The 17,308-nt window shown below is 41.6% G+C and overlaps 1 protein-coding gene across 10 annotated transcripts in view; it reads right to left on the bottom strand.

Moving 5' to 3' along the window:
* The window catches only part of MECOM (MDS1 and EVI1 complex locus), an 857,842-nt gene that overhangs the window by 57,916 nt on the left and 782,618 nt on the right, over nt 1-17,308 (bottom strand). For 6 of the 10 annotated variants that reach the window (XM_077290592.1, XM_077290594.1, XM_077290593.1 and 3 more), the window contains one exon: nt 1,091-1,225. In XM_077290592.1, the coding sequence (XP_077146707.1) occupies nt 1,091-1,225 (135 nt within the window). Of the gene's footprint in view, nt 1-1,090; nt 1,226-2,839; nt 4,912-17,308 lie in introns of those variants that run through there. The other 4 variants (XM_077290601.1, XM_077290602.1, XM_077290597.1 and 1 more) reach the window with 3 other exon arrangements.

The following is a 17,308-nucleotide window of genomic DNA, read 5'->3' as shown; positions in this document are numbered from 1 at the left end:
GGGAGTTGTGGATGATTGTGGGTGGAAGGGAAACTTTTTTTATTTTTTATTTTGTTTCTGCAGAATCTTTAGCTGGAAGAAATACTTTGGGGTGTGTATGTTAATCTCCTACCTCCAGCTGTCTCAGACTTCAAACCTGTCCTTCAGCCAAGCCTGTATTTATTAGTGTAGGTCCGGCCTGAGAATCTGGGTATTTGTAATATGCCTATTGGGTTTCAGGTGGAGTGTAATGTTTGCTTGGGAGTTTCACAGGTGAGTTCAAGTAATTAGCGGTTAACAATTACTGCTGATCAAGTGTCTCCAACCATACAGTGATATTGAATAATCTCTTACACAATGAGGGTGTTCATTATGTGATGAGTACTGCTTATTCACCAGTTGGCAGATCTTAGTCTTCATGCAAAAGAATAAAAGGTCCTGGAGAACCTCTTAAGAAATCCCTTTCATCCTTCTCCTAAGAGCAGCTTTCTCAGAGTTGAACAGGACCAGGCCAAGACGGCCTTAACCTCTCAAGTCCTGGAGAGAACACCAGCAGGTCACCGAGTCAACAATAAATAAGTCGCACTGTCTGCAAATCATATGTAACACACAGCGAGCAAAGCTCGTCCTACTATATACACTTCCTAGCTCAACATTTTACAAATGATTTATGGTTATTTGCCCAAAATTAAAAAAAATATATGAAATAAAATATACAATTAATATTAATAATTTAAATTATTTATGTAATTTATATATTATGTACTAATACTGGGCATATTAATTTTATTTATAATCACTTTACATTTACTCGAATTCTTCGATTATTTCACTTAATCACAAATATTTCAGATTTTCATAAAATACTATATGAATTTGTTGTTTTAAATGTTGTATTAATTAAAAAACAATTAAGTTAAAATATGAACTGGAAAAATTGCAAAATATATTTTTATACCTTGTTGGTATTAAAGACATAATTCATTGAATAATCTGCCTTTTATCCAGACTACTTTGGAGCAACAGTTTTTCATAAATGGCCAGTGTATAACTGGTATTAATTAGTAAAATAAATAAATAAATAAATAAATAAATAAATAATGGGACGTACCTGATCATTTATCTGATATGGTACCAAATTGTGCTGATAGTAATGTCCAGCAAATCTGATAAATTTCAGCCAGTTTCCTACATCTGGTTGGCTGGCATCGATGCAGAATTTTATATTACAATGTTCATCCAAGATCTAAAAAGAAAAGACATTGGTATTCAGGTTACATGGCGTCCTTAATAAATTTGCAATTGTTTCACATGGACATTTATTGTGAACTGCATAGAAAATACTGGGATTAGATATTTGCTTGGTGGAACTGAAATCTTTAAAAAAAAAACATTGTATCCTATTATCATTGCATTTAGCTGGTTGGCATACACATCTCCATCTCCTGTCTGCAGGAAGTTTTATTGTGTGCAGGAATTTGAAAAACAAGGTGAAACATTTGCTGTGAATAGAAGCACAGATTGCAGCTGCCAGAAATGTCTCCATTTCCACGGCATGGATCACCTACCTACACTCTACAATCTCCTCCTGACAACAATAAGAATAAAAAAATAAAAATAAACTACTTTTCAGCACTGAAGGGGTTAAACCTTGTAATTATCCCAGCCCTCATTTGTAAGAATTCACATCAGATCTCCAGATTTCCTCCCAAGTCGTTTTTTTTTCTTCTTCTTTTATTGCAGTTAACAATAAGCCAAATGTCTCCTAGAGGTTTAGAAAATCTTCTGGATCTCCACATTGGGAATGACAGTGTTATTATCCACCATCACTAGAATTTATTGCCCAACTTGATGTGGAGATCTTTAATGTGTAGTAGCAAAATTAACAATATGGGAGGCGATCAGCCAAATAAATAAACTCCTCCGGTGTCTGCTGTGCAGGATAAATGCTCATCTGGGTGTAGAGGAGCTGGACATTGCAGGAGAGGACTGGAGCATGTTAGGTTCATGTCTACTGGAATCAACTAAATGGAAAACAAACTTACAGAATTAAAGAAAACTCCACTGTATAGAATTTACAGAAACTTTTACTTTTCACTAAAGTCTGCTCTCCCTGCAGAGGAGAGTGATCATGTTTCCTACCATTGTTGCACCCTCTCCCTGTGCACACAGTGCAGGCTGGGGATGACACGGCAGAGATGCAGGTCATTAACTATATAACGAGCTAGTATGGGGGGCACTGGGAGAAAGAACCTCTGAGGATACCAGAGCCCCCCATATACAGGCTGCCCAAGCCTGCTGATCAGGTACTATAGGGTTAAAGGGGGTACATAGAAGTCTCAGCCCTCGACACAAGTTCATGGTCTGTGATACAATAATGCAGAAAAGTGACACTGTAGCCCCCCAGGTCCTGTGTGATCGGTGGGTGCCCCCATGTTATTCCCCACTTCTATACAGGGATCTGTAGGCCACAGCAATTATTCCTTTTATTCATTTCACTTTTGATCCACTTAATAAAAATATAACTTTATACCAGTACACACAGATCATATATAATATATGCTCGCACACACAAGTAGTAGATGGCTAATCTAATATTTCGTAGATGACACAAGCTGGAATTTATTTTCTGGATATATATATATATATATATATATATATATATATATATATATATATATATTCGACTTCTTACACGTGCGATGAAATTGCAGAAGCCAAATCGCGCGATTTAATCTGCACATGTGAAGTTGGGAAAAGAAAAAACTATGTTTTGCCTATTGCTGGAAATAAAGAGGACTGGTGGTCTGCGGGAGAGCGGTGACTGTGGGATAATGATTGCAATCTGTCGCAGAGTTACCTGGCTGGAGGGAATGGCCGGGCAGTGTCCGACCAGTGTCCTGTCTGTCTGGTAACTAGCAGGCGGCCGGCGTGTGATCGGCTGCACCTGATCCTCCTCCTCCTGTCTCCCAGGGACTATCGCATCACCTGGAGGATTTCCTGCTAATACCTGGGGAATGGCCTCATGCTGAGAAAGCGGCCTGACCGGTGGAAGGAGAGTGTCCTGGTTAGCTAATGATCGGGTGCAGATCACACAGGAGTGTAATAAGAGGCACGTGCAGTAAGTAGATGTGTCGCAAAACTAGTAGATGTGTCGCAGACTAGGCGCAGCGCTCACTGACAGACGCAGCTTCACAGCGGAACTCCAAGTGCAACCACAAGTGCAGAGCACGGCCATGAGTGGAGCCTCCATCTCACTTACCTGGGGAGAGGCAGCCCTGACTCCTGGAGGCCAGCAGCTCCCAGCCTACAGCTCCATCACTGCAGCACATGGACCCCTGCTCCGGACACCTCCCTCTTCTCTCACTTTCTTTGCTCTTATCAGCCAGACACCAGCAATCAGCACTGTCCCTGCTGGAGAGTCCGAACCCCCCAGTGTATGGCTGCTGGAAGTCTTGGAGATACCTCCTTTTGTCTTGGGGCTTCAGAGATCCTGTCCTGGAAGTTGGGGTGATGCCTCCTGTCCTGGGATCCCCCTTTATAATGCCATGTGCAGGCTCCAGGTGACAGCAGCTCTCTCCTAGAAGCCTGAAAGTCCTTCCTGTGGTTGACTAGGAAACCCTGTGACTGTCAGTGTCCTGGAATGAGGAGACTCCTTGGAAATGTGTCCCAGGATGGAGCTCCAAGGCTGCAGCTTCTCCTTCAGGGTGAGATCCTCCCGGGAGCCATCCCTTTCCCAGGACTTCAGGGTACAATGTGAAGTTCTCTGTAAGGAGGATGAGAGCGGCCATCCAGAAAGAGGAGGAGAGGGGTCCTCAGCTATCTCCCAGCACAGACACTGGCTCCTCTCTCAGGACATTTTTAAAGTGACAGCAGCAGCCTCCTGTAGAAGAAGAGGTCACTAAAAGGTCGCCAAAGACTCCTATAGGACACTGTGATTACAGATGCACCATCCCCTTCAGCATGTCCATTCCATCCAGGCAATCAGCGACCAATGGGGAGATCTGGGGTGGGTGGATTTCATTCTTACAGGGAAATCTCGTCTCTTTAGCCTTTGAAGAAGTCTGTTCAGTCAGAAAGCCTTGTCCCATTATTACTAATAGACCATAAACTGGTCAGGGCAACCAGAGAAGGCTGTGTGTATCCTCAACCCAAATAATACTATTGTGACTGTATGAGATGCATCTAATTTCTAAACCTTTACAAAATATTAGCTGAGGGCAAATGAGCTCTTCCTATTACTTTAGAGCCAGTGGATTTTGCTCATTTAAACCAGGTAATTAGTAGGTTAACTGCCCAAACCAACCTCTCTACATCACCTTTGTTATTTATTCTTGTTTGTTTATTTTAAATTCAAACTTGTTACATTGTTGTAAATATTTACAAGTAAATCTGAGTTTGTACAGGAAATATATATTTGTATAAAGTTAGCCATTAAAAAGGTATCAATCACTGAGGACTCTCAAATTGTAATATTTTTTCCAGAATTTGTAATATTTTTCCAAGCTTCTTTTTATATCGCGATCTCTAAAGCTGATTTGATTTCAGAATGATAAATTAGGGAGAAAGCCTCTGTCAGAGGACATCATTATATTTTTGCAGGGTCATAGAGGGGAAAAAATGTGATTTTCCTGTTTGATTAACAAGATGAGATAAAAACTATGTATATGTTTGATGTTGATTATGTTTCTTTTGGCTTGCACTTTCTAAGTAAGACGAATTTTGTATAAATGTGCCCTGCTAGAAAATGCTATTTATCTAAGAGGAGGGGGCAGCTTTCTTGACAAGAGATGATGATTAATTTGTCTCAGCAGACTGTTATCTGTGACATTGAACTGCTGCTTTAGATAATGGCCATTGTTTCTGTAAAATCACACAGTAATGCTAGGTATGACAGGAAAAATCCTTTGTAAATAACCTTACAACTGACCAGAGATTCCCATAGACTTGGGTGCTTGAGAACCTTAAAGAGGTCCCGGTTTGCTGGTCATTGGTTTCCTGCCCTCCCTCATCTCGCCCATTGTTGGAGAGTTTCTTTCTTTTTTTTTTTTTTTTTTATTTAGGCATAAATTGGAGCAGCTCTAGCTATGAGCTATTTTCTTCCTGTCAGGATGAGGGATTTGTTTTATGATGCATTGTGTATTAAATACAAGTAATCTGGGAAACTGCTTGAGTCCATAGGTCTGATCCTAGATTATGATAGGGTATCCCTCTCCCCTACTTTTGTTAAAGGCTTTTTCTGAAAAGAAGGAAAATGTTACTATTAGTTAAATGCCCTCAAAATGCTGGGATCTAATGAAAGGGGCAACAAGATTCCTTCTCTTTCACTTTATTTAGGGGGGTGGAATTCTCACTACAGCATAATGAACTTTTCCTTGAATTCCACATACTTCCAGCAGATGGCGCTGCTTCCTGGAGTAAATAAAAGTACAACTGGTACCACTAAGCATAAATATTCGTAAACTCTCACACAACACCCAATAACACATGCAGTAAAATGACTTGCACTGACTCTTTCCATGCTGGAATCACACTTCCCTGCTCCCCCCCTGCTGTGGTTATGTAATTGTTTACACGTTTTGTACTGCTACATGAGGTGAAGGCTGTCTGAGACTGTAGATGGCAGTGAAAGAGTTAATATAGTTAGAGATTTCTCTTTTTTTTTCCTTATGGAACTACAACTTCCAGTATTTTTTTTCTTATAATGGATGCACAGGTGTCTCACACCCAAGTGCAGACATAGACAGCAGAGGGTCCAAGGTCTAAAATAGTAGATGATCCCCTTGCCTTTCAGTAGACTGCTCCCTTACGTCTTCCTAAGGATAGGTTCACATGAGCGTATAAAATATTGTTCAGAGTTTTATCCAGAAAACTCGTACAATTTTCTTCTCACTTGTCATCCATATACAATTTTTTTTTTTTTTTTTACAGCAGCAGATATTAATCATTACAGGACCATTTACAGTTTCCCATGTTACAGAATTGCAATGTAAGGATAAATATTGGATGCTATAATATGGCATCTGATTTTTTTTGTCTCTCTCACCCATAGACTTCAATGGGAAAGTCTCATTTGATACATGGAAGAAATCAGTGCATGGTACGATTTGCTTCACACATAGTTTCGGTCACTGAAAATAATCGTTTCTCTGGACTGCCCCATTCAATAACGTTGGTCTGAGTGCGGTCCATTTTTTCACGTGTGTGTGTGTGAACAGTTGGGTAAATGAGCCGAAATTGTGAGCTATTAAAATTCATTTTAGGACAAAGGAGATTCCAGTGCCAAGATCTTGAGTTAAAATCACACATTTAATAGGTAAGTATTAAAGTCACAACACCTATACCAAAGATTTCTAGCCAATGCACTTCAGACTGCCGTCTTTAGTCATTACATTAAAATTCAATAGCTCAGCCCCTCACATGCAATCTACTACAGTAGGAAGCTGTTTTAGGCTGGGTCTCCATACAGAGGTCATAACATCGCTCTATGCCACTGCTGCATCTACAATTAGTTATGATCAATTTAAGAGATAATAAATTGATCTTCTACATGTTAAGTATACAGGTACATTATAGGCTTCTTGCTCCTCCATGACTGCCCTTTTATGGCTCTGGGAATAATGGAGCTGCAATATAAATGTGGACCAGTGTGTACTTGGTGGTGAATTGTGATGTGTTAGTAAGTAGGAATTTCCATAAGATATATTCACACATTATAGTTGTTAGCTGTAAGTGTACAGCAATGTTAGAGTATGCTATGAGTGTTTTTTGTATCGCAGAGTACTTTAGATTGCAGAATTTTGTGTTATATTTTCGCTACATTGTCTATAATAGGACAATTATGCAGTAGGTCAAAATAGTAGCCTTGAGAAAAAAATTGCAGTTTCAGTAGTCCGTGGTTACCAGACCACAACGTTGCAACCTTCCAACTACTGTGATGCAGTGACCCCTGTTACAGCTAGGGGGCGTTGTAGGTGCTCCTCGGGATGCGCATGGAGGCGTATCTGTGATTTTGATGGTGAAACAGTGACTGGCAGGATTGTAAATGGCCGGTATGTGTCACCGAGGGAGTCTGCGCTGTAAGCCAGTAATAATGTTGTTCTGGGACCTGTAGTCCCGCAAGTGTTTGTATAGTTTGTAAAGGGAGGCTTGCAGGGTTAGCTAGAGAGCTGGGCGGGTCTGGCTAACCACACACACACCACCCATCTATGGGAGTGGTTACAACTACATAATGTGACCATGGTGTGGTCACATGGTCTCTGTAATGGAGAATGTGTAGATCCTGGACGGCTTGTTTGTTGGGAGGTCCTGTGTGTGGACCGGATCCCTGAATAGCTCACTGAGAAGCTGTGGATCAGAAGACTTGTGTGTTGGGAGATCCTGGGAGTAGGATCGGATCCCTGAATAGCGCACTGAGAGACTTGTGTGTTGGACGGTCCCAGGTGGGGACGGACATCCTGAAGAGCACACGGAAAGGCTGAATGTGCAGAGTCTGTGATGGCACTGCATTGGGAGAGCTACAGCCCGTCTGAGGATCTGGACTGTCAGGTGGCCTAGTGAGCAAGGCATTGTCCTGGACAGTGATCCCAGTTCGACAGCTTCCCTGGGAGAGAAAGGACTGACAGGAGGTCAGCATGTGGAGCAGGAGCTCCAGAAAGGTAACACCCGAGAAGGGGGCTATCATAACGGCATAGAAGTGTCTGCAGTGGAACAGACTGATGGTGCTTGTTGTGTTCCATGGACATTGATGAACTGTTCGGCGTACGGTCACCCATGGTAACTGGACGAAGTGAGAAGTCCGGCATGTTTAGTGACTGTGAGTAGAAGAAGCATAAAATGTATATAATGAACTGTGCATGACCCCATTTTTGCTGCATAAAATAAACCAGATAGTCTGTTTAAGTGGGAACCCATGCCTGTGTGACTGAATCACGTGCTAAGCGAGTGTCCCCCAACACACTCAGTAAGTACTATCTTGCATATGGTGCTAGACTGCGGGCAACGGTCCAGAAAACACGTGTGGAGGTGATTGCTGTAATTTGTCTGGGTTACGAAGTTAGCTGTGGATCGTCGGGTTCATGAAGCTTGCAAGCGTCGGGCTGTAACTCGGCGAGGTTACGAAGAATTGCTGTGGATTGGGTACATGAAGTCTGCAGTGGAGCCGTGCAGAGCCTTGTGGCATGTACCTGCAGGTGCAGCAAGAAGTTCTGCAGCAGCTGGAGCTGCAGTGGTGGCAGCAGCAGCAGAAGCTTGTGATTAGCAGCCGGATGTGCCCACGGTTTGTGACTGCAGCAGGAGCTGTGGCTATACCAGTAGGAGCTGGTGAAGTGTCATAAAAACATTGATCCAGATCCTGTAGACTCGGGCCAGTGCCGACCTAAAGAGATGTTTTTTTTGTTTTTTGTTTTTTTTACTTTGTACTGTGCGAATTGGTGCCTGAGAGTACTGTGAGAAGTCCACGGGGTGTACCCCAGGGAAGGGGTGGTGTCCCTAAATAGGGTGGTGTCCCTAAATGGGGTGGTGTCCCTAAAAGGGGTGAAATTCCAAAAGGGGAGGTAACCCGAACAGGGATGGTTGCCCAAAAAGGGGTGGAGTCTCAAAAGGGGGTGGTAACCCGAACAAGGATAATTGCCCCAAAAGGGGGCGGTAACCCAAACAGGGATAGTTGGACAAAAGGGGGTGGAGTCCCAGGGAGTGATAAGTACCCAAAAGGGGGCAGAGCATCCCAAAGGGATGACGCAGACAGACTGTTGCCAGGGGCAAGTGTGTTATGTGCATCCAATCTGCTCTATGAACTACCCACCCGGCAAGAGGCTACGTGGGTGTGCCTTGCAGATGAATGAAGAGGATGTGTATGGACTGGTCGATTCCGGGAGCTCGGTGACTCTGGTGAGGGTTGCGCCCAAGGGATGGGTAGTGCCAAATGGGAAGATTGGTGTCATCTGCATCCATGGGGGCACTAAGGACTATCCAGTGGCCAGGGTGATCCTCGAGATGGCCAGACACATTGCATTCCATGATGTCGCTGTAGTCCCAAACTTAACCTGTCCGGTAATAATAGGCCAGGACTCTAGGTTAGGGCTCATACTCACCTGCGAGAAACTCGGATGAGTCTCGCACGTCAGTACCCGGCGCTGCTGTTGGCACTCAGGAGCGGAGTGTGCAGCTGCACGTATTCCTATGCGGCCGCACGCTTCGATCTGAGTGTCGGGTATTAACATGTGAGACTCATCTGAGTTTCTCGCAGGTGAGTATGAGCCCTTATACTCAGACTTGTGGGAGAAGGGAGTTCCTCTGCAGCAGGAGGATGCGGGGCTCTTGGCTGATGGGGTTGCGTACTTAAAAGCATTAATACCTTCCAAAATTGACAGGTCAGACGTCGGGTTCACCAGTGGGAAGGTGTGTCTGCCCAACTGACGGACATGATATCACCTGATGTGTGCCACAATATGACTGATAGTGGTGTGGTAGATAAACAGAGTGGAGCTGACACCTAGATAGAGTGATTTGGGTGTTCACCATACTGTGGAGTATGACACAGACATCGGGGGTAACTGTGACTCTGAGAAAAGGAGTACAGTAAAGAAGGGCCCCACAAGAAGTTCAAGTGACTCTGGCTGATAATAGAAGGTCGTGTACTTCAACCTCCCATGTGAGTTCTCTTTCAGACACTGAAGAGATCGGGAAGGAAGGTGACGTGTCGCTGCCCATAGCAACCTCTAGGGCAGAGTATGGTGAAGGCTCCAGAAAACCTCATGCTGAGGTGTGTAAAATAGTGAGCAAGGCATTGTCCCGGACGGTGATCCCAGTTCGGCAGCTTCCCTGGGAGAGAAAGGCCTGACAGGAGGTCAGCGTGTGGAGCAGGAGATCCAGAAAGGTAACACCCGAGAAGGGGGCTATCATAACAGCAAAGAAGTATATGCCAATGGCACAGACTGTTGGTGCTTGTTGTGTTCCATGGACATTGATGAACTGTTCAGTGTACGTTCGCCCATGGTTACTGGACGAAGTGAGAAGTCCGGCATGTTTAGTGACTGTGAGTTGAAGTTGTATAAAATATATATAATGAACTGTGCATGTCCCAGTTTATGCTGCATAAAATAAACCGGATAGTCTGTTTAAGTGGAAACTCGTGCCTGTGTGACTGAATCCCATGGTAAGCGAGTGTCCCCCAACACAGTAAGTGCTATCTTACACTTATACTGATGTGGCCACTGGACCAAGGTACCACAAATCATTTTGCTGAACTCTGAAAACAGACAAACTGTTTACAATAACAAACACATTTGTCATATTTTTAATTCATAAATAGTGATATAGTCATAGGGGTTGTGTGGTGCCTCTTCCACTTCTGACTTTGGACATGGAGAAACACTGCTATTCCTGAGGCATGTCAGTTTCCAAGGAAAGTGTCCAATGCATGGTTGGTATTGTTTGCACAGATTCTAATAGAAAAGACTTGAAATATACATTAGACCTGCTGAGCATTAGGAGATTTCCTTTTCCTTAGCACCTGTCCTGCCCAGCAAGAAGATGAGAAACAAGATGAACAACTTCATTACTAATTAATCAAACTCATCCTGCTAAAACCAACCTTGCAACTTTTCACAGAAGAGTATTTCAGCTAAGTGAGGTAGCACTAAAGTCTGAGTCCATACATCCGGTTATCCATTGTGTTATTTCCTTCCATCATCATACTGACACCCTAGACGGAAACTGATGCTAGATATAATCCCATCGATTTCTATGGGACTGTTCATAAACATCTGGTCCATTGCTTTTTTCATCAGACTGGGCCTAAAACTGGATCAAATAATGTTTCATGCAGCGTGTTTTTGCTCCTGCTATAAACCATAGACCTTTGCACAAAGAGAACGTATTTGTCCGTAGGATCAGGCAGAAAACAAATACGTAGACACAACTCATGTTTGGGAAAATGGGAAACTAAGTTCGTATGTTTATTGCCTAAATGGTGAGTCTCCAGCAACAAAAAGAATGCCCAAATGAAGGCCAGTATAAACCCGTAATTATTATTAAGGGACCTAAGAAGTCTAGAAAGCTTGCATTGTGATATCATTTATTTTATTTTTCTTAGCCATTAAAAGGTATCCTAACTACAAGATTATCTAGTTTTTCACACAGAGCATTATTTTTTCAACTGGCTAACACGGTACCAAACCCTTTTTGATTCTTTTTAATTATTGTGACACGCATTTGGTACTGTGATATGTTGGTAGTGATAATTCACAGTGAGCACATCGGGTTTACAGAATTGAAAATGTATCAAATCCTTCCATATCGCTACAATTTATCATCTGGGATTGTGAAACAATTTTGTAATTAAAAAATATTTTTTTGTTACAATTATGTGCATGAAAATATCAGGAAATTCTGGTAGATTTTCAATGCATTCTTAAATGAATCTGAGCTCATTTATCTCATGATAATCAATGTAATGCTCTGCTTGTTGTCTACAAATGATTGTTTCACAATAGTGATTATCTTGAAGTCAGCCACTGAGTGTCATTTCCCAAGCTGTTCTGCTAGAATGGTTAGTGTAGGGATGCCCTCAGTGAACCGATAGGTATCCTTCTGCCCCAATGCCCCGAGGAGAAGAGGAAAAGGAAGGAGCTTTTAGGAAACCTGGAGCCAGTTAATGAGCCCCAGCTCCGGTGTTAAATTCAGTTCATCCTATGGGAGTATCAGGGGTCTGTGTCCATCACATTAAGACACACAAATGCCTGTTCCTTCATAGTATACTACTACTCACAGATCTGTTCCTGCTCTGGCCTCCGGTCATTTCTACTACAACTCACTCCCAGCATTGTTCTACATAGTAACTGCAGACACATCGCCTAATAAAACATAAGATCAGAGATGTGATTTTATATGTATGCCTATATATTTAAATATGCAGCCATTAGTCCCCAAAAATTGGGAGCTTTGCAAAGTGTAAAGAAAACAAGAAGGCAATGATTTGGAAATCTCTTATAGCCATATTTTATTGCCAGCAGAATATAGATTACAGATCAAAAGGTGAAAGTTATACATTTCTCCATTTAATAAAAAAAAAAAAAAAACTCATTTAGAAATTGATGACAACAACACATCTGAAAAAAGATGGGTCAGGGTTAACAAAAGACTTAAAGTAGGTGGTACAAATGCAAAACAGGTAGAGGGTCCATTTTCAACTACAGTAAATAGCATGACTGTGTATAAAAACAGCATGCATGAGAGGCAGAGTCTCCCAGAAGCAAAGACGGTCAGAGGTTCACTGAACTGTGAACAACTGCATCTAAAAATTGTGGAACAATTTCAGAAAAAAAGTTCTTCAGTGTGTAACAGTCAAAGACTTTGAATATTCCACCATCTATATTACATAATATCAAGATTCAGAGATTCTGGAGAAATCCATATGCACAAAGGACAATGCCAAAGGGCAATATTGTATGCTTGAAATTGATGGGCCCTCAGGCGGCACTGCATTAAAGAAATATTCTCAAGTTTAAAAGTTATCCCTATCCACATGATAGGTGATAACTTTCCGATCGTTGAGGGTCTGACCACTGCGGCCTCCACAAATCCTTAAAACTGAATGACTGACTGGAGCAGAGCTTGATCATGGAGACTACCATTCCATACATTCTTCATGGGAGAGCTGGAGATTGCCAAGCACAAGAGAGGCAGTGTGCATGATCAACCTCTGCAACATTCACCCGGGGCTCTACAAAGTCCCAGTTTTACGGATGAGTGGGAGTCCCAGCAGTCAGACCACCAGCGATTGGAAAATTGCCCCCTATCCTTCAGATTGGAGAGAGCTTTCAAGCTTGAGAACATCCTTTTAAAAGCAGACCGGTTTCAGTCGTGTAAAGCAACACATGGGTTAAGGATACTTTCAGAAATCATTGTCTGGGAACATTATTTGCCATGCAAGACACATTCAAGTTAAAAGTCTATGACGCAAATGAAGAAACCATAGTCGTATCAACACAATCCAAAAAGGCTATTGCCTTCTCTGTGTTAAAGCTTGTTTAAGATGGACTGAAAAATAAGAAAAACTATTTTGTGGTCAGATGAAACGAAATTTGAAATTCTTTATGGAAATCAAAGACACCATCTCCTGCTGACTAAAGAGTAGATGAACCATCCAGCTTGCTATCAGGGCAGAGTTCATAAGCCTGCATCTCTGATGGCATGGGTTTGCATTAGTGCCTATGGCATTAGCATAGGAAGGCTCTACATCTTGAAAGCCACTCTCAATGCTGAGCATTATATAGAGGTTTTCGAACATCAAATGCTGCCATCCAGACAATGTTTGTTTCAGAGAAGACCTTGCATTTTTCAGCAAGACAATTGTAAAACACATGCTACATCCATCACAACAGCATGGTTCATAGAAGAAGAGTTCAACTGAAAGTCTGGCCGCTTGCAGTCCAGACCTTTCACCAATAGGAAATATTTGGCACATTATAAACCAAAAAATTTGCCAAAGAAGACATAGAACTGATGAGCAGCGGAAATCCAACATTAGATAAAAATGGGACAACATTCCTTACCCAAAACTCCAGCAAGGAGGCTTTGTTTTTGCAATTTGTTGCCATCAATTTCTAAACAATTAAATGTTTCATAAGAAATGGAAAAATATCTGACTTTCACCTTATGAGGCCCTAGTTCATCAAGAACAACAATTTTCTCTCTGGTAGGGGGGTGGTAGATGCTTCTTCATGAAACTAGAGCATCTGACAAATGTGTGACTGGAGTGAGATTTCTTGCATAAGGAATGCCAAAGTTCATCATGAATTAGATAAGCTATGATATAATACCCCTGCTGCACCGTGACTTGGCCCATTTTGGTGGAACTAGGAAAAACTGGCATTAAAAATGCCTAAAGTCACATAAATCTTGGCATAACTTCGAGTTGCGTCAAAATTTTGCAACTTTTTAAAGGTTTTACGCCACATTTTGGGCATTAAAGCTTTGATTAATTGGAGCCTGTGTTCTGCTGTGAATAAAATATGGCTGACAGAGATTTCCAAATAATTGCATTTGTGTTTTCTTTACATTTTCCACACCGTTACTACTTTTTTTTAAAGTAGCGGTTGTACATATACATCCTGTATAAATTGTACACTGTGTATATAGATAGATAGCACAGCAGGCTTGCAGCACTGGGGTCCTGGGCTCAAATCCCACCTAGGACAACATGTTCAAGGAGTTTGTATGTTCTCCCTGTGTTTGTGTGGGTTTCCTCTGAATTCTCTAGCTTCCTCCCACATTCCAAAGATATACTGATAGGCAGGGCTGGACTGGGACTAAAATTCAGCCCTGACATTTGAAGTTACGCAGGCCCACTTGTCACATGGTGACTGTATAGTATCTTTGTACACTTGTAGGCAGGGCCGGTTTTAGGCAAAGTGGGGCCCTAGGCAAAGTTTAAAATGGGGATCCAAATGCTAACATATTGCACATCACACAAAAGCATTTCGGTTGTATTTACAAGCGCTGAGTTCAGGCCGCTAAATGAGTTTGATCGACAATACTGAAGTTGTTCAACGCTTGTTTCCCGGCCTCTTTCCACCAGCTGAGGAATAATGATGGGACAGAACTATCACTAGTAGATCACTAACAGATCCCCATACAGTATCATGTTATCAGCAGCACATCTACAGTTTACACCGGCGATGTGCTGCTGAGAACAAGGATTTTTGTTCCGGCAAAAACAATCTGCATATGCAGCATTTTACCTGTTTAGTAAAATACACCCCATAGTCCTCCATATATTATAATGCACTCCCTATAGTCCTCTATATATTAAAATACACTGCTCAGTCCTACACATAGTATAATACACTCCTCATAGTCCTCCATATAGCATAATACACTCCTCATAGTGCTCCATATAGTATAATGCACCGCCATAGTCATCCATGTAGTACAATTCACTTCCCATAGTATAATGCACCCCATAGTTCCTCATATAGCATAACATATTCCCCATAGTCCTTGATACAGTATAATGCAGTCCACATACAGTATAATGCAGCCACCACCCTAAAGAGTATAATGCAGCCACCCCAGAGTATAATGCAGCCACCTCAGAGTATAATGTAACCCCCCATAGAATATAATGCAGCCCCCCTCATAGTTTAATGCAGCCCCCTCATAGAGTATGATGCAATCACCCCTCATAGAATATAAATATAATACAGCCCCCATAGAATATAATGTAGCCCTGAATAGAATAGAATACAGCCCACCTCCCCATAGAATATAATGCACCCCCATCAAAGAGTATGATGCAATCATCCCTCATAAAATCTAATACAGCCCCCCCATAGAATATAATACAGCCCACCTCCCCATAATATATCATGTAGCCCCCCATAGAATATAATGCAGCCCCCCATAGTATATAAGACAGCCTCCCCCATAGACTATAATATACCCCCGCAATAGTATATAACACAGCCACATAGTATATAATACGACCTCCCCCATAGAATATAATATACCCCTATAGTATATATCAAAGCCCACATAGTATATAGCACAACCCGCATAGTATATAGCACAGCCTGCATAATATAGCACAGCCCCCGTAGTAGTATACAGCAGGGCTGTGGAGTCAGAGTCGGAGTTGTGGAGTCGGAGTTAGTTTTGGTTGGAGTCGGTAGAAATGTACCGACTCCGACTCCGACTCCAGCTTTAAAAAAAATGTATTAATATTTCATAATTAAACTTTCATACGAATTTTATAAATGTTACTCAAATATATATGTTCTATCAAACTATGAACAACAGTGATAAGCAGTTCTGCTGGAGGTAGAGACATTTCTTACTTCTTGTGTGTCACTGTTCTCTACTGCCCTTATCTAATCTTATACTTGTTTAACCTCATGGTGCCCCAACCCCCCTACTTACAATGTATGAAACTGAAAGTGAAAATGTGTTGCAAATTCTTAGTAGTAAAGCTCCTCCTCTAGACTAGATGTTTACTAGGTGTGCGTCTTCCAAGCATCTCACAGCTGCTACTCAGAAGAGGAAGACTGTAAGAAGTATTATCCTTTCAACAAACTTTGCATCAGTTAACTGTGAGTACATGAGGAATAACAGTATTACTGACCACTATATCAGTTGTACATCCTGGCAATAATTTTGTACAATTGTTTTTAGGACAAAAAATTGTCATTTGGATTGTGAATGCAGAATTAAAAACCTGAGAATGTCAAGCGTCACATTAAATCAGCTGTATTTGAACATTTCACTATCACTCAAGATAGAAAACATTATGTCTGTCAGTGTATGACAAATGATCCAGACGAAAACAAATGCTGTGAAGCCAAGATCAGTGCATATTCAGGCAAAGATAAAAATGCTCCTACCAGAGCTTCTAATCTAAAGAGACATTTACAGCGCTTTCATCCAGAAGTACTGAAAGCGGTGGATAAGAAAGACAGACTGCATCCAAACCAATGAACCAGTGCCCAGCTCTTCCAGCCAAACAAAGGAGCAGAGAACTTTGCAGCCATCAGTTGCAAGATATTTTGTCAGTGACAAAGTTACTGTGACAATGACAGTAGATACATTTAAAAAACAGATCATAGAGCTTGTTGTAAAGGATAGTGTGCCTATTTCATTATTTTCACGACCAGCTTTTATGTGTCTGAATGGGGAAATGGCCCGCAAGCTTGGTGTTTCTCTGGAGAGAGAGAGTATTAGAAAATTAGTAATCGAAGAAGCTTTTAAACAAAAGGAAGAACTTAAAAAAACTCTCAAGGGATGCTTTCTGTTTCTTAAAATGGATGCCTGCACACATCACAGAGTGAACTATTTTGCCATCAATGTCCGATTTGTTTGTGACAAAAATGAAATAGTTACCAAGACATTGGCAGTAAAAGACACCAAAGCTCATCACACCAGTGAGTTTCTCCAGGTCTTGGTGGAAAAGGTTCTGCAAGACTATGAACTTAAAAAAGAACAAGTTCTTTCTGTCGTAAATGACAATGCTTCAAATATGATAAGTACTATTAAGCTAATGAATGAGAGTAATAATGGTGACCAGCAGCTAGAACATTCTGGGTCCACAGAAACAGAAATGTTTGAAATAGAGGAACACTGTATTGTAACTGAGGAGCAAACTGAAGTTGCTTCAGATGAACAGCAACATGATAGTTTAAATGATCTTGTTGAAACTTTGTCAATACGTTCTTTCATTCATCACATGCGCTGTGTTGTGCAAACGCTACAGCTGGCTATAAGAGACAGTCTGCAAGAAGGACATGCTGCTGAACTGATTGGCAAGGTGAGAAAATTGGCTACTGTTGCCAGA

This window comes from Ranitomeya variabilis, chromosome 2 (assembly GCF_051348905.1).
Source record: "Ranitomeya variabilis isolate aRanVar5 chromosome 2, aRanVar5.hap1, whole genome shotgun sequence".
Lineage (NCBI taxonomy): Eukaryota > Metazoa > Chordata > Amphibia > Anura > Dendrobatidae > Ranitomeya > Ranitomeya variabilis.
The sequence above is the reverse complement of the archived record's forward strand: the minus strand, read 5'-3'. Positions and strand labels throughout refer to the sequence as shown.